Below are 18,254 nucleotides of genomic sequence, written 5' to 3' on the forward strand. Positions count from 1 at the left end.
GCAGAATTTCCCTTTCCCACTGCAAAACCCCACACCTGTCCACGGCCCAGCACCAGCCGCAGTTTGTCCTGCGCGGTGACAATAGTAAGTTTTCTCTGTCATGCAACCAGGAAGGACTAGAAATAGCTGTTAAATTGTTTTAGGGAAAAGGACTTGCCGTGTGATGGAACATATCAGGATGACAGATCTTTAACTTTGGCATTTTGAAGCACACACACAAAAAAAAGCTATTTCAGAACATTTTAAACAAGTTTTTATGGCTCCCTCTAAGCTGAGTACTGTTGGGCTCGTGGTAGCTAAAGGGCCTGGCAGCTTTACAAAACCAGCCCTAATATAAAAAATACCCGGTCTTTAAAACATATGTAAAATAGCTTTTCTGCAACATTTGTGGCACATAAAGTACCAAATACATGTTGGTGAGTGTGATATAAAGCTTTTATTGCCATTCATTTGGGATGACCCATATAACTCACTCATGATATGTTAATAAAACCGTTCTCCACTCTGTCTCTTTATAAAAACACACATATAAAGACCACTAAAGCAGTGGTGATAGCTGTGTGCTAACTTGTTAAGTCATACCGCAAGTTACATTTATCATCTGTCCTAAATTGCTTTATCTGCTTTCTGCCCGGCAATCAAAAACTGATTCTAAAATACTCAGAAACAGCAGTTTGCAAAATAAGTTTGCCTGAGAAATAACTTTTTGAAACTTCTGCTCAAAATCGTGCTGGCCGGAGGCCCAGGGCCATCAATATTCTCTCTGCTACCAGTGACAGCTTTAAGGACCAATATCTTTTGACCTGCCAAAACTAAGAACTGAAATTTTAGGCCATTGGAAGGAAGGGGTTTTCAGTTTTCTAAAATGATAACAAACCATCATCTGCATCTCGGAAATATGTACCTTTCTAGAGAATGCTTCTGAACTTTCCTATCATTTTGGGGCTTTTGTTCTTTTAAAACGTTGCTGATTAAGGTATGAAGATTGCCTGATAGAAATGTGAAAAATACCATTTGAAAGCAATACAAAACTCAAACGAAAACTCTGTGTAAGTCCAAATGTGATCAGATTGCGAGCCCTCCAAGGCAGGGACTTGGTATGCCTGATTAGCACGATTAGATGCAACCATTCTGGGAACAGTTAATATTTACAATTAATGCCTTAGCAGGCATCATTTTCTGACACATTTTCTGAGGTAGCTTTGAAACCATGACGCCATAGGGAGGGAGAGAAAAAATGAAGGAATATATATATATATATTTATGTATGTTCAAAACAGAGAATAGGCAAAGCCCTAAAAACCAGTTGACAATATGTACTGAAGTCAACAAAGTTGAAGATACGCTCAAATTAAGGCATGTTCTCAAGCTTTTGCTGAATCGGGGCCTATATGCACAGGCCTGGCCTAGACTAAAATACTTGCAAAGGGAACAGTAGTTGGCAGACGCTCTTCTTTAAGAGGGAATTATTTCCCCTGTGTGTTTGAATATTCCTCCAAGTGCTGCTGGCTTTACTGGGATGCTTTGTTCTGCTTCCCAGCCGAGCTCCCATGCTCGCACACAGGAGCAGTAGCACAGCTGGAAGTGGATTAGAGCAATCTGGCGGCAGCAGTCCTGGGAGGAATTAAGCGCCTCGCTGCTGGAATGGGAGGCCTAAATTACATTATTATTTAGAATTGAGTTTTAACTTCATTGCTCTATGGTTTCGCGCTGGTGGGTAACTCCTCTCATTGGAATATACTTCATGCATCTTAAGTATGTTCCCCACAGCAAAGACTTAGATGAAGTTATGGCCTTATTCAGTAAAGTGTCCAAATCTTATATGAGCAAATGTCCAGATTTAAGCACCCAACTGGTCTTATTGTCACGATTGTTCACAGGCTTATATTTAGCAATTGTAGACGAAGCTATCACGTGATAGAGAGCCCAGTGACTGGCTCCTGGAACTCAGTTTGCAAAACTGTTGATGACTTCAAAGGGAGAAGGATTGGCCTGGAATCTGTTTTTCCCAAAACAGATTTTTTTTTTGTTTTATGCATGCAAATGTTCTTCATAAAATAACAGAAGAGAAGAATGAGACATAAATGGAAATCAGAGTTGCTAATTTTCTTTATTAGATCAGATCCCAAATCATTGACCTTTAGCTTGAAAACAGTGCTGGGAATAAGGTGACTAAATGGGAATTGGAGACATAATTCTTTTCTAAATATCCCAATTCTTCTGATGGCAGAAAAAATTTCAGAATTTCACGGAGTCTGAGGCTAGACGGAACTTCGGGTTATTTACTGTGATCTGCAAATCACGTCCCAGTCAATTTTGCTCATTGGGCAAGCATGTTAACATTTCACCCTTTAGAGTATAAGGTTTTTTTGTATCAGAGCAGAGAATAAGAGAAACTGAAGGGTCTTTGATGCACAATGCCCCTCTAAGGGGGGAGTTTACTGGATGAGAGACACCCAGCTGATGGCAATAGCTGGTCCATATTCTGCACTGCAGAGGAAGGGGAATCCTGGTGATTCAGCCAGTCAAAGCTGAAAAAAAAAAAAAATTCCTGGACCTTAACCTGGAATCAGGATGACTCTGAACACGTGAGGAAGGCATCTACTCAACAAGACTTTCTGCACCACTCCAAAGCATTGGTCCAGGTGTTCCTCTCTGTAGCAGAGAATGAGCAGATGGCCATGGATAAGCCCCATAACACAGCTGATTAATGGCATATTGGGAGAGAAGATACTGTGATCTTTGCAAGCATCATGAGTCTTGAAGCACGAGATTTTATTACAGTCGTTGTCTTAAAGTTCAGTAGCAAATTCTCTGTGACACTGAGGATGGTACAGTCAACCTACCTTGGTCCTTGTGCCAAGACCTAAAAGATGATATTAGGGATTCCAACTGCCATGACCTGCCCACGTGACTCTATCCCCCTCCAGCCCAGTTTCTCCCATTTCTGCCAGAACTGGATTAAGGCCCGCATTTTCTTAGTCTCATTATAAACACCCCAAGAAGTAAGTCCACCTCCACTCTATCCTTGTTTGTTCCTGAAACGGTTCATTGATTTGGCAACGTGGAAAGTGAATTTGTCCAACTTCTATTAGACCTTTTCACACCTTTGTCGGCAAGGCTGAAGAGCTCCCTCACACTTCCCAGATGTTTTGTCCATGAGTGAGCATCGGTGCACTCAGCCTTCTTTCCAATAAGCTGAATAAACAGACTCCTCAAACCTGACATTTTGGGGCTTGTTTCCAGTCCTTTAGCAGCGTATTATTGTTCTCCTTCAACCTCTTGCTCGAATTTTCAAAGCCTTTTTTAACTGGAGACACCAGAACTGGGAAAAATGTTCTTAAGAGTTGTTGCAACAGGGCTGTTGCAACAGAGGGAATATGACCTCCCTACTGGTGCTTGAAAAATTTTCATACATCCAGTCATAATTATAACTTTATTTTTGCTTCTGCTTCTTTCAGAGAGGTTAGGTTGAGGCATAATCACGATGATCCCCAAGTCATTTCATGGAGCTTGAAACAAAAAATTTCAAAAGCAGAGAAACAATGGAAAAGAATTAAGATGTGAGTCATTTGTAAATCTCATCGTCTCATGTTTTTTTTGTATGTGAGTAACAATTTTTGAACACAAAGGGCAGAAAATACTGGAAACATAAAAATGAAACTATTTGAGACTGAGATTTTCTAAGTGAACTGGGAGATTTGGGAACTCAATAAGCTTTAAAATTTCATTCTCAGGTGCTGCTAGCTAGGCATCGCTGCCTTTCCCTCTCCTGTGTCTTCACTCCACCACTGCTGAAGTGGAATTACTTAGTTGAAATCGATGGAGTGCAATTGGGATTATCCTGGTGTAAACCAAAGCAGACTTTATTCCTCTACATGCCTGGGACTGAAAGAAATCAGTATTAAAGATGCAAGCGCCGACGGCCTGTAGAGGAACAATCTTCTTTGCTTAAATATTAGAACACAAGGGGTCCCCACAGCACTGTCACTAAAGCCCAGTTGCGCTCTACCAGAGCTAACTTTATCCTTATTTTAATGCAGAAACATGTAGTTAGTTTTTCTTTGTTAGTCCGAGAATCATCTTGTTTGCTCTTTGCTAGTAAAAGAAAATTTTACAATTTGAGTTAAACACACAGCATCTTAAAAATCAAGATAGAGGCACGATAATCTCATGCTATAAATATGTGGGTTTATGATCTACAGGGCTTGATGGTGGATTTCTTTCAGGTTTCTGATGCAAATCAGCTGCCGCTTGTCTGCAGTTGGTTTAGGGACACCTGCACAAGACTAGCATCGCGGAGGTCAGGATTAGGCCCTTGGGGACACGCTCTAGAAATGATGCTTGTCGCTTACGTGCTACAGAGTTACGATGATTTGTGAAATGCAAGTTAGGTACTGTTCTTCCTGGGGCACTTGTAGGCCAGTAGTTTTACATTCACCTGTTTCCTGCCCTCAGGGTCACTTGGACTCCTAAGGGACTCGGAAATGAACCCTTCTTTTGGTGTCTTTCTAACACCTGGGTTTTCTTCTTAAAAAAGCAGCATTTGAAGGTTCTCCAACTGCGTTCTTCATGGTAACATTACAAGTATTACATTTATTTCTTGCCTCCACTCTAAAACCAAATAAGAAAAGGGAAGGAAGAAACCTGAGTTTTTAGTCTAAAACAAAGTCAAAAAAAACCAAGTCAAAACAAATTTCCGAGATGCTTGAAAAACATGTGTTTAATTTTCTTTTTAAAGACATTATCGAATCACCTGTTTCACTAGGTTTAATTTGAGAGTAGGACAGATGGTATCACAAAAAAGGATGATACCTCTCTTTTTGCTATGTTTACAGTTTTTCCCCCTCGACCTGAAACATACGTCCATGGCTGGTGCGTTATTGCTTTTACCAATGTAAAGTTTGTGGCTGAAGTGTGCTATTATTCCTTTTTTGTATATGGGAAGTTGGAAAGCAGAGAACTTAACTAAGTTGATGTAGTCAACCGTGAGAAGAAGAGACTCAGGTCTCCTAAATCCAGGTAACCTCTTTAACCCTTGGGTCATCGTGCTCTGGCTTAGGAGAGGGTACCAGAGTAATCAAGGTCTCAGTCTCTCTGAGACTGAGACATACTTTCTCTGGAATTTTTGAGACAGGTCTGTCAAAATGTCCCAGACTTTTGGGATGAAGCTCTAATTGATCAATCCACATCATCAAGGGTTTGTAGATGGGGTGGGGAAGGAAGGGAAGGGATGAGGGATGATAAGGGAGGGATCATCTCACCTAAGTCTGTCTAAAAGTTATACGGTAGTCTTTCAATAACCCTGGCTTCTTTGATGATCAATGTAGAGGGATATAAATCCATTTCTAAAGGGCAGTTTGATTTATCTGCAAATATGGATCTAAAGCTGGGAGGTGCCTTTCTTTCCTTGCTATCTGCAAGGGAGACCTGGACAACTAGGTTTGACTAATTACCTAACACTTAGATGGTTAAAGTTAGACAAGGTGAATCTTATCCATAAGTAAATCAATAGATTTTTTTATGTGTCTGGGTTCCTAAGGTTGCTTTGAGTATTTAAGGACTATATTTCATCTCCGTGTTCCTCTGAGCCCTGGCTGAAGTGCTCCATGGGTCTAGCACCTCCATTTCTCTCACTGGACATACACAGAATATATGTGCCAACACGTATGGAAAATATGTACCTATTTATGCCTGGTTCAGACCATGTCTGAAAGGCAGATTATGACCAAAGTTGTGTCGTTGTTTTCACGTGTGCACCTGTGTCCGTGTGACCTGCCCCACTGCTGGTGTACACTCACCTGAACGCTGACTGGGAGTAAAAATCCCTTTTCAAGTCCCATCTCTGAATGATCTGGAGGGTGAATATGAACCCCCGTCCCCTAGGAGAAACCCCTAACCGGGAAGGTAGCGTTAAGGAATAAGAGGCGCTGTGTACTATATATCTTTTGTGTACACAACTAGGTGTTTGTTGATTCATTAAGTGAGTAGCAACAGACAGATCACAACTTTTCAGCACGGTTGAATGGGCATTTACCTTTATTGTGGGAACATGCTGAAGTCTCTGTTCCAGTGAATATGGAATTATTTATCTAGAGCGAAACATCTTTAATAGGAGAGGTGACTCAGCCCAGAAACTCCCTTTGGCCCAGAGTTAGGCATCTAAATGCCTTGGATGCATGGGAGCACGCAACCTCCGTCCTTCTGCTCTGCATTTCCAATGGCTCTCTTCGTGACTGCCCGCTCATTTGCCTCTCAGTATAGACGCTGCTCAGAGCTGGGGATTTTACAAGGCAGAAACATGCCTGGAGAGGATGTTGCAATGCTCAAGTTGGCAATGGACTTGCCCTTTGGGGAGTAAGCCCTAATATTTAAGTAACTCTAAAAAAAATGGGAGGTGTTATCCTACATGACTTAGGTGAACTGTGAAATTATATTCAAAGGGTAAGATTTATCTCGCCTAACCTCACCTCCCTGAAAGTCAGGTGTCTAGTCTGAGCTAGCCCTTTAGGCTTCGTCTGTAATCCAGGCAGCGAGAAGGGCATGTGTGGGGTGAGTCACAGCAGTTTAAATCAGGCATCTCAGGCGGTTGGGAGGAATTGCCCTCTGGAGACGCTTGGTACCTCTGAGCGGAGAGGGAACCTACATAACCAGCTTAGACAAGACACCTGACTCCTAGACGGCTAAACAGAAGAAACCAAGGCAGCGCTCAAATCTCAAGGGTTTTATTGAAGTCACGGGGAGGAAGATAAACTGTTCAGTATGTAATACAGCGGCGCGCATATTGCAGTCACAGCTCCTCCATGTGAGAAGGATTAATCCACACAGATTAAAGTTACAATACTCTGTTGAGCCTGCCTGAAAAAAAATGAGCAGGATTGGAGAAAAAAGAGGGTGAAAATATGTATCCTTGGTCTTTAATCGGACTGTCAGACTAGTAGAATGATATTATTTTCTTACCTTAAATTGCTGTTTCTTAGCTGGTTTCCCTCTCCTACCAGAAAACAGTATTGGGTCTCATATAATATCAAACTCTGTGAATCTGGAAGTGATCAGGAAAGGTGGTTTGTTTTTTTAAAGGCAAAATAAATCTCAGATTGTTTGTGTGAGACTGTGAATATTTATGTACTGTTCCCCCTTTTCCCTCATTGCGTATTTCACCAAGTTCATTTGCGTGTGTTACCGGATAAATCTTACAGGAGGGCAGTGGAAGAAAGCAGTAAAAAGGAAAAGCATCAATCAGTGATCCAGGGTAGCAGCAGGAATCGTTGTTCGTTTTTGTACGTGGATCGTTGTTTGTTGAACTTGCCTGGGCTTGCCAATTAAGAAACTTGCAGTTCTGCCGAGGTCAGTCTCAGGTGGTTTCAGACGATGGCTACAAAAGCCATTACGGTGCTGAGCTCTCGATGACTTCGAAGCCTTGCTGTCGCTGGGCTTTCAGTGGTGTTCACTCGCGAAGAGGGCCACGTATATTTTGCTTTGGCTTGGAGAAAATATTTTGTGACAAAATGTTTATTTCACAAAAACTGCCGTGGGTGGTGTGAGTAAACGGAATTTTGGCAAAACTAATTATTGGCAAAGGTGGGTTGAATTTGGTGAGTAATGACCTGTTCTGAAAAGTAAAAGTATTTTCTCTTAAACTTTTTGGAACAAAAGGTTATTATCTTTTTAATGTGGAAATGATATGCTAATTTTGAAGACTACCAGCATTTTAGCAGTGATATAAAAATGATTGAATGTCTCAGCATGACTTACTTGACCAACCATCCCAAAACATGGCTTTCTTTTTGTGTTCATGATTGTTTGGAAATCTTATGTTATCTTGCTTTAAGTCTGTTTAAAAGATTGAACGGGTTTTGCTCTTTTTTAACGTAAATCAAATAGGTTTTGTGCGCAATTTGGCCAAAGAATCAATTGTTCTTATTGCTTTTTTTGTGCCCTCTGTGCTTTGCATCGCTTCCCATAACAACTATCAAGTAAAATCCTCATCGTGCAAATGGTTCCACTCAGACACATAAACTAGGAGTCATCTCACCTAATTTTAGCTATTTTAAATTTAGGTAGCCAGTCTGCCTATTCTCAAAAGAGAAAGAGAGAGAGGCTCCTCTGCTGGTAATTCAGCTTTTCCTAGGCTACTATTTTAGGATGGAATGATTTGCCTTCCAGTGGCTCCTTCAGGCCACAGAGATCGGCGTTTATGTGCTTTGTCTGCTTTGCTATTTCTCCTCGTCCCGGCATTAAACAAGGAAGGAAATATTTGGAGTTCAAGGAAGGGGAAGAAGAGTCCTCGTCTGACCTCGGCAAATGCTGTGGGTGTGGGCAGCCTGAATCGGTTTTACTTTTTCCGAACCATTTTTCTTTTACTACTTTCTAGTTACTTTCCATTTTGCTTCAGCCTTATTTGACCCACAGAAAATAGAGATGGAAATGACCGATGAGGCTGGAAGTTTTATGGCTGGTATTATTTAGGAGGTCGGATTAACTGATGATAACAGTGCCTTTCGGCTTTAAAAGCTGCTGAAGAAATCCTAACCCCGCTGAAGTCAAGAGCAAAACTTCCCCGGGCTTCGGTAGGGCCAAAATTTCACCCTGAGTACCTAGTAATGACTCTTTGTCATCTGGCCCTCCCCTTGACTTGCAGGATTGCTCCACGCGTTACATTTTCCAATGTTTTGTTCAGTTGTGGTGTAAGTGCTTCAAGACACAAGGATTTCTCTTTGTCCCCTGGAAATAGTTGCACAGGCTAATAGTTTAAGGAAGTTCTTGCCTGAAGAGTTGAGTAACAGAGCCAAAGTCTGTTCTTGGTTGAACTGGAGTAAATATGGAATAGCTTGTTGACAATGCGGAGTTACTCCTCTTTTATGTCAGCGTAACCGAGAGCACAGTTTTGCCAATTGTTAACTTTTGTTACATTATTTGTGTTTCTGTGCATGTCAGGATTTGTTAATCTCACTCTTCAACATCAAGTAACCTTTTGCTGAAAACAGAGCGTCATTGTGAATTAGGTATCATCAGCTAAATTGAACCTCACCCTGTATATTTGACAGATGGTAATACATTCATTAAGTGTTCTGTGGTTGCTTTGAGGTTGAAAAGTGCTATTTTTCTGGCTTCTAACTCAGGATTCTTAAGTAAAGTTGTATAAAAGCATAGTTTTGAAGGGAGAAGGAAAATCACAGAAAGCTCGGGAGGACTTTCTGTCCGTATCGTTGTTTACTATTGGTGGGATGACACAGCAGGACCGTGATTGCTATAAGTTGTCTTTTAGGTAGCCCAGAGCGGAGTAAGTGAATGGGGAGAGAGACGGTTCCACCACGGATTTTGTATATATACAGGTAGGACTTCTTGGAATTTGAAGTTGTATTACATACAGCACTGTGGAAGCAACACGATGCTGTTGCCTTTGTGCTGTCCAGAAAGACGGTTTCCAGGAGTTCAGGCATTGCAGCTGCTGCACAGCCCTGCAGCTGATGACAGGGCTCCTCTCCCAGAACTGCTCACATTCGGGATCTCTAAATTCATGCTGAAAGTCTGCAGGGTGGGGAAGCAATTGGAGGTAGAAATTTCAAAAGCAGCACAGAGACACATTCTCAGGCGTAGTTCCACTTGGTGTTGTAATATTGAATCCTCCACCCTGCCATTAGCGAGACAATCATAGAATCACAGAATCACAGAATGGTTCGGGTTGGAAGGGACCTTAAAGATCATCCAGTTCCACCCCCCCTGCCATGGGCAGGGACACCTCCCACTAGACCAGGCTGCTCAAAGCCCCATCCAACCTGGCCTTGGCAAGGCTGAGATTAGACATTTCGGGAAAAGTTCTCCACACGGCGGATTTAGGGGTCACCTAAACCAATTGTAGAAGAGAGGACTCCACTGACTACAGAGGAGGCTCAGGGTGTTTAATTCAAACCTAGTCATTTAATGTACTCACTTCAGGGAAGATTAATCCCACTCACTGACTTGCAGTGGAGCCTCAGCTGTTATCAGCAAACACATTGAGTTATTTAATGATGTTTCCAAGAGGATAAGTTGCCGAGGGAATTAGCTGCTTAGCCACTTCTGAAATTCATTGTGGGTAGTACGTTCGCAAATGGGGCATTAGTCACTTTTCAGTTAGTCACATCTTTTCAAATGTCTTCATTCAGTCTAGTGCTGTGACTGGTATTCACAAGACCCCTGCCCTGGTGAGTGCTTGCTGTCCCCTATGTTTTCAGTGGAGACAGTATATAAAGTCATCCAAATTTTCCCAAAAAAGCCACAGCATGGGAGGTTTAGAATTAAATCTTTCTTCTACTGGGTTTGCTCGGTAATACGAACCCAGACAGACTTAGCAAGAGTCCCAAAACCTTCAGAGCTGTAGGATATTCTGAGGAGGTTATTTCTGGGTCTCTGGTCACGTTTTTTCACCTTTCACATAATGTTCAAATATCAACCAGATAAGAGAGAAATGAGAGAGTTAGTTTTCCTGACTTTTACCTGTGGTGTTAGCCTTCAGCTGTCATCCGCTGAATGTTGAGTCATTTATAGAAAGTGAAACAGTTCAACCGGAGATCTGTGCAGATTACCTGACACCCCACTGGTGGGGGTCTCATCTGGTGGACCTGGGCTAACATCACATTGAAAAGGCATTTCACTTTCCAGGAAAATGCTCTCCCCATGCCACTGGTAAAGTCACAGCACTTCTCCCAGAATTTTTTGTAAGAAATTAAAGACTGACCTGTTTTTGATACCTCTCTCTTCTGGGGGGTCACAGGTGAATTCAAACATAAATTGGGTTTCCTATCCGTGCCAGCATTATATACTTGGCTCTCTCTGAGATGTTGGGGCTAGAAGCCTCTTGCTTCAATATTTTTTAGGTTCTTTCATGCATCCTCCTTCTTTGAGTGGGGATTTCCCTGAGGGCCTTCTCAAGGAATCTAAGACTTCGAATCATATAGATAAATCTGAATGTGTCAGGGCACCTAGAAAGTAGGATTTGCAACATGGGGATTTGCCTACGGATTTCAAAAAATGCCTTGAAAACAATCAACAGGCTTTAAAAAATCTGATCCTGTGCACCTACACTCCATTTAGATGGCAATTTTAGGATCTTAATTCTCTTCGCTTTTCAAAATTCTGTCACTGTTCAGTGGGAAGAAAGGCAGTTCTCCCTTTTTCATTACTCTTCTATTTTCATGGCTTTTCTCAGAGATTTAGTAGGATCAGAGGAGTTTCGATTAAATGGGGTCATTGGAGTCACAAGTAGCAGTCCAGTTCTTGATTATCAGGATATGACGTGGTCCTGACCGTGTGGTGATTTCACTGCGAGATGTCAGGATCCTGTGGGTTCCAGCAGAGCCTGTGAATTGGGTCACAGATGCGTTGAACCCTGAACATACGCTTATTTCTGGCCTAAAGCTGCTGTATGCAAGTGCCAAGTATGAATCCAGATAGATGTTTTTCCCACTGTCACAAATAGGCTTCACTCCAGGCATTGTTTTTGAGACAGCCATGACGCACTTTGATATATCAGTAAAAGCAAAAAAAAAATCAACCCAACCCTAATAAGTTCCAGAAAAGTTACATAAACACGTCCCACCTGATGCTCCTGTCTTCGTCCACACACCTAACCGACCCCATGGGCTAGCACGAAGCATCTAACGTAGTACTGATACTGGAAATATTGCACAGATGACTCCGAGAACTACAGATCCTACTGGGTGAAGGGGACACTGGAAAACGCTCAGCGTTAAGCCAGTTCTCTAAAATCTGAATGTGCAAAATTGAATTAAATCACAGTAATTCGATTCCATTGTCTCTAAATGAATTCATTGTAAGGGGACATAGTCTGAGGCTGCTCAAGAGAAGGAGGACTGTCTGTTCAACAGGTGTTATGGGTCAAACCAAAAAGAGATTGCTAAATCTTTTGAGTGTTGCCACATGGGGGTATATTACATGCTATACAGTTATTACCCTTCAGCAGAAGTTGTGCGGCGGAGCACAGCTGCAGACGATTAAAGTCACCACTGCCAGCATCTGACAGCAGAATGTCAGTGTCAAAATTCAATTTGAATTGATTAAATAAGGGATGGCAACACTTTTTGTTTTATGGATGGCAGCACTTCAGTCGCTTTAGATGCTCTGCTTTCAGAAATAAAATTCTTTCCCTCCCTGCTATGTTTGTTGGGGTGTTTTCAGTTGGATCGCAGTCATTTCTCCAGTCAATCAATTAAGCCAGGATTTGCCACTGTGTCTAAGAGTCAGCCACAAAAGGGCTGGTATGGTTCCCTGGTGCTTGGCCAAGAGGCTTCAGTGGGAGCAAGACATCAGGCAGCTTAATCTGACTTCCTCCACTGGCACAAGGTTTAATGGATGTTAGGGCAGCAGAGAAATCATGTTCTGTGGTGTTCAGCTCCCGCTCTCTCCGTGGCCCCGTACGCGCCGCCTTTCTCCCCGTGCCAAGAACACAGGGGCGGCTGACAGCAGAGCCAGCCGAGCTACCTGTGCCAGCAAGCTGCTCTACGCGGGGCGATCGCTGCGGCCTTCTGAAGCCTACGTTGTGCTCCATAAATATATTTATCTCCATAGGCCCTGTAGTGCTACACTGCCTGAGTAACTTGACTCGTTGAGTAGTCTCCCCTAAGTTAAATGGCAGTAAGTTACTCAGAGATACAAGATTTTACAGGATTAGGCCTTCAATGCTGACTCCAGGCCAGATCTGCAGCAGGTATAAATCACTGCAGGTAATTTTCACCAGCTGAAATTCTGGCCCCGAGCCCATGAGTCATGTTGTTATTTTTTCACATTGTAAATTCTTGCTGTTTCTTATTTATATTGCTTTAGCACTTTGGGGCGCTTGTTGGGGGCCAGAACCCCATCGTGCTTGTCACCCTTCAAACAGAGATGCCAAAGATCCTTCTTGCTCCAGAGTGTTTGCAGTTTAAACAACATGCAAACCTCCGTACAGCCATTCAGCTTTCTCTAAGTGCGTTATTACAATCAAGTTTTTCTATTACCCTGCTGGTAAAGCAAAAGAACACAAATTCTGTGCCTGGGGTTGATATTTTTAAGTAAAAAAAATTACATTCTGCTGTATATTATGTCTAAGTGGCATTTTAAGTCTGGAATTCGTTGGAGCCAGCAGCAGTGTGGGACATGGTCTTCAGTAATTGAAGTGAGAGCTCCGAGGTCTCTTCTCTAATGTGATACCTGATTTGAGACATATCAAAAAGAGAATTTGCACCAAAGTTGAACCTGAAGTGAGGAGAATCTTAACAGTGGCTGAATATCTCATCTCTTTTGTGTAGTGTTGTATTTAATTATTGTTATATTACTTCGTTTCTGTTTTGGTGTATCTTCCATCTCCATAGAGCTCTGGTTAGCATCTCTGAAATTATTGCTATTGCCTTTAATTACTCTGGAAGGGGTTTAAAAGTAGTAAACCTACAACTTTTTAGCGCTGAAGTAATGCTAGAAAATTCCTCTTCATTACAGTCCTACCTGACTGCTTAGAAGAATAACGTAGCGGCGTACAGGGCTCCAATTTACTGTGCGATGACCTCAACAGAGGCCAGAAAAATATCATAGGGTGAATGTGGTTTATTGGTGTATCATACTGTCAAGCTCTTCTTTCCTTCCATGATCCCTTTCACTCAGGGTTTTTTTTGGCTAGTTTACTGTGTGCCCTATTTCTATGGCAGGATGAGCCTTACCCTCAGGCAGGCCTTACTGGACTAGTTTGTCATCAGATTGTGTAGGCATTGAAGCACAAATTAAAAAGAAAGAAATGGTTCTTGGCTATTTTTTTCTAGATACTACCATAACCATTTACAAGGAGTGTTTCTAAATAATTCTTACTCTGCCCTAATCACTTATTCATTGCTTTTTGGCAAAGCCCTTGAAAGAGGCTTGGTGAAGGCTCTGAAGAAGCTGGATGACTATCTGAGAACCCCTCTGCCGGAGGAGATTGATGCAGACAGCACTGAAGAGGAGAAAGTGTCTAAACGCAAGTTTCTGGATGGAGATGACCTGACTCTTGCTGACTGCAACCTTTTGCCCAAACTCCATGTTGTCAAGGTAAAAGATGTCGTGCGATGGTCAAAGAAGACTTATAGAATCACCAAATGGTTTAGGTTGGAAGGGACCTTAAAGATCATCTAGTTCCAACCCCGTGCCATGAGCACGGACACCTCCCACTAGATCAGGATGCTCAAAGAGACCAGGTTGCTCAAATCAGACAATGAAGTGTCCTGCTCTGAGAGCCGTGAGCTAGAGCCAACATGTATTTCAGCAGAGGCATCTTAAGTCCTAGAAGAGCAGAGTTTGAAACGCACTTTTGCTCTTCGGTATTCCTATAGTTTGACTTAAACAACTTTGTATTTAGTACATGGGCAAATTATCCCATCTCTAATTAGTGGCAAAGACAATATTAGGATCTAGGTATCACAATCTCTTTATTTTTACCCTGCTGCAAGTGGCAGTGTATTTCATTTTAATTTGTTCCCATTATTCTTAAGAGAGATGTCAAAACTTTATTCAGTTCCCACTCATTTGTAACTTAAGAGCAACAGTCCATCTTTTTGGGGAATATTTGTTCCAGCTGGTATTTCACACAGAGAAGTTAACAAATCAAAGTCACTGCCGAGGTCCAGGATTTAAGGTGTACAATGGTCGCTGGTATAGTGCAAATGGTGTACATCATCTTGACTTCTTAATGTTGCATTTATTTAATTTATCAGGTTACATGTTTCTTTAGAATAAAGCAAGTACCTGGCAGACCTTGGCAGGCAAGAAGGCCAGGAATTAAGGCCAAGTCATGCATCTAATTTGGTTCTGTGAGCCAAAACATAGACTGAACCTGGAAGCTGACTGCACACATGCAAAAAATAGAAAAAAATAATAATAAAAAAAGTGCATATGTCACCAGGTAAGAAATGTGATAATATCCTCACAGTTCTAGCTCTTTTTTTGGCTCATCTTCATTGGTGACGTTGGAGTCAGACAATGCAGAATGAATGTGTGGCCCCTTACTGGTTCCTGTCTCCCTGGATGAAATGAAAGATGTCAGAAGAGAATTAAAATCTTTCTCAGACAATCATAGCCATAGGATATTGCCTGAAAAGCATTTTACAGATGCAAGAAAGGGGTAAATTATTAAGACTTTTTCATTTGATGGAAGATGTGTGCTGGAAATTGTGAAAATCTTGACTTAAGTTGCCCAGCAGGTTTTATCTTCCCCATGTGTGTGTGAAGCATCACTGAAGGAAAGAATGCTTAATTAAATGCAGTTTAGGACAGGATTTGGACTTGCATATACCAAGTGGATCCTGGTAATAAAAACAAATCACAGTCATTTCTGAGAACATGACTGTCCTAAGAAATCTGAGATGGAAAACGGCTCGCCCATGTGCTTTGAAAATAAAGGGGAACTCTGTGGCACATATGTATGTAATTTATGCCCAGGAACAATTTTATACTGTCAGAAAAATTAGAGATTGGAAGCACCCATTAAATCAGCTAATCCGTCCCTTCCTATCAGCTAGTTCATTCTGTCACCACAGGATTATTCTGTATGGTATATTCTTACAGGAAAACTGAAATATCCCAATCCAGAAAGCTACTTAACCAGCCACCTAGCTTTAAGCACAGATTAGTCCTATTGACTTCAATGGGACTATACAGGTGCTTAAAATTAAGTATGCACTTAACTGTTTTCCTGAATAAGGGCCTAAGTGTTTTTAGAAAACGAAAATTTCCCTTGATAGACAATTTCCTAGCCTAACAAGTCTTGAAATAACCATTTTCTCCCCCAGTTTATCCTAATACTCCTGTTTCTAATGTCTGCTAAATCATCTTGGTTTCTCAGTCACGGTCCCCATACCGCCCTGAATTTTGCCTTTGCGTGAATACAGATACAGCCTTCCAACAGCTGTGGGTGGTTATATCCTCTGACACCATTGGCCAGGGAAAATGTCTTACATATATTAAGAACAGAAATACAGTATATAAAATATATAACATAATGGTAAATATAAATATTATAAGTAATATGAAAATACGTTTTATGTAATTGTTACTAATGCCTTTCTCTTAAATCTGTCTTGCTTTTTATGATTCAGCTAATCAGCTCTTCCTTAGGTGGCATCTCAGCTTTAAATGGGGTACTTAAGACTGGTAAAACCCACCGAAAAATAATATGGTAAAATTAATGAACTTCATGTCCCAGAAAAGTCATAATTTGGTGACAGTAGCCAGGCCATTGATTCAGAGTGTCCTTAGGCCAAGTAGCATCCTTGCAAGATAGGGGACAACCAGCAGTCACTTTTCAGGCTTTTCTATTCTAAGTCCCTGAGTGTCCAAACATTTCTCTCCTCCGCTATTAATTATATGACAAGAACGTGTAAGAAGCTCTCTAAAAAGGAATGTGGAACGATATATCACCAGCGAGATTTTTCCCTCTTTTATCTTTGGTTTAGATCGTGGCAAAGAAATACCGCAACTTTGAGTTCCCGACAGAGATGACGGGGCTGTGGCGGTACCTGAAGAACGCGTATGCCAGGGATGAATTCACCAACACCTGTGCGGCAGACAAAGAAATTGAGCAAGCCTACGCGGACGTGGCCAAGCGGCTCAGCAAGTCCTAACTGACCTCAGCGGTGGCTCAGTATCCCCTTTTGCAGACTCTTCTCCCTGTTGCCTTAAGACATACTTTGTCATTACGCTATCTGGTTGGCATCCCTATGACTTCACCTTTTCAAGTGTATCGGTCAGGGACAAATCTGCTTCTCCCTGGAGAAAAGAGAAGGCAGCTCCGGTGTGGGGGGTGGAGACCCTTTGAAATCCGAACGTAAGATCTGGCTCAACTAGTATCATTCGCAATCAGTATTGGAAATGAATCCACTTCACTAATTTCTTGTTTCATGTTCGGGGTATATTGCCACCTGTATTCTTTGCAGTTTTAAAAATAGAAACCTAGTTGAAATTTCAAGTAAGAGAGTTGGGAACACCCAGACCTGAGTCTTCTGTAGGTTATTTCAAGGACGCTTTTTCCCCCGGTGCTGTTGAGATCCTTGAGGCAGAGCAAAATATGTGAGAGAGAGAGGGGAAAAAAAGGAGTTTGACCCAAAAGGAGAAATGCTTTTAGCAGTTATATTTTAAAAAAACTCTCTGAATGCATATTCTGTCTTAGCAGGCCCAAGAGTTTATAGGGTATTTATTTTTAACTTGGCGCAAGAGGGGGAAGCCTGAGTGAATATGTCAGACTTGCAGATGCTACTTTGCATAAAATTTGCATGATGCTGTTGGATATGAATGTTTAAAGTGCAAGAGAGTGAATGAGCAATTGAGCAGGCAGCCCTTGGAAGAGCGAGGCTAGTGCCAAAATGGCCAGTGGGTCTGCGGGTTGGTAGAGACACACAGGCGTAGCAATAACGGGGGGCAGCACATTGACTCCGGTGACTAGAGAAGGAACTGGCACAGCCAACCAAACCGCATCGGATATTGTTGTCTTGACTGTGGGGTTGCCAGTTCCTTTACATTTGCTATCTCGGGAAACTGGGCTAGGCAGGAGAAAGCTGTCGCTGCGCACGAATTCCAGGCAGGGGAAGCGCTTTCTTCACGTTGGGCTCCAGGTGGGTCGCTTTCAAGCCCTCATCGTCTCACCCCAGGAGAAGTTTGCTCTGAGAGCCTCAAAGAGGGAAGGTTAAAACGGAGAGAGGCACATTTCCATCCAGAAATTCGGCAAATATGCTAGCAGAAATCCACGCATGACGCCTTAGTCCCGCTCATCCAGGGTTTACCGATCCAGGTTACGTGATTCTGAATTAGGATTGTTTTCTAAAACTGATTATTTTGGTCGATCTGTAGCATCTGCCTGCCACAGTCTGCTTTATGCTAGTGATTATTTGCACGTTACAGTAGCAAAGTCAGAATGACAGCTTTTTTGCATGAAAATCACATGCCCCGATATGTACAACAGCGCACATGGCTCTTGATTTTCACTTTGGGGGGGGGTGGGGTGGGGATTTATCCTTGTTTTCAAAGATAAAATAAAGCTGAGCTGTAACCCGATGTGGCTCCCCTTCTGACCAGAGCGGCTAGAGCTGCACTGATTTGAGGGGAGCCCCAAGCTGCTGAGCTGTTACCGAGGGGACCCTCGTGGCAGGCTCGTTTGCAGCCAGAGAGCTGGAGAACTGGAGACCACATCAACAGCCGGCCTCTGCCGTGTGATGCCGATGACAATCTGAAGCCATCTTGTTGCTTTGGTGGGGTTA

General features: G+C 42.2%; 1 protein-coding gene across 2 annotated transcripts in view; it reads left to right on the forward strand.

Annotated features, from left to right (window-relative positions):
• Positions 1 to 17,981, forward strand: part of CLIC5 (chloride intracellular channel 5) — a 77,536-nt gene extending 59,555 nt beyond the window's left edge. For both annotated transcript variants that reach the window (XM_063330635.1, XM_063330636.1), the window contains exons 5-6: positions 13,877 to 14,058; positions 16,458 to 17,981. In XM_063330635.1, coding sequence (XP_063186705.1) covers positions 13,877 to 14,058; positions 16,458 to 16,625 — 350 coding nt within the window. In that variant the 3' untranslated portion in view covers positions 16,626 to 17,981. The remainder of the gene's footprint in view (positions 1 to 13,876; positions 14,059 to 16,457) is intronic.
• The last annotated feature ends 273 nt before the right edge of the window (positions 17,982 to 18,254 follow it).

Source organism: Chroicocephalus ridibundus, chromosome 3 (assembly GCF_963924245.1).
Source record: "Chroicocephalus ridibundus chromosome 3, bChrRid1.1, whole genome shotgun sequence".
In the NCBI taxonomy this organism is placed as follows: domain Eukaryota; kingdom Metazoa; phylum Chordata; class Aves; order Charadriiformes; family Laridae; genus Chroicocephalus; species Chroicocephalus ridibundus.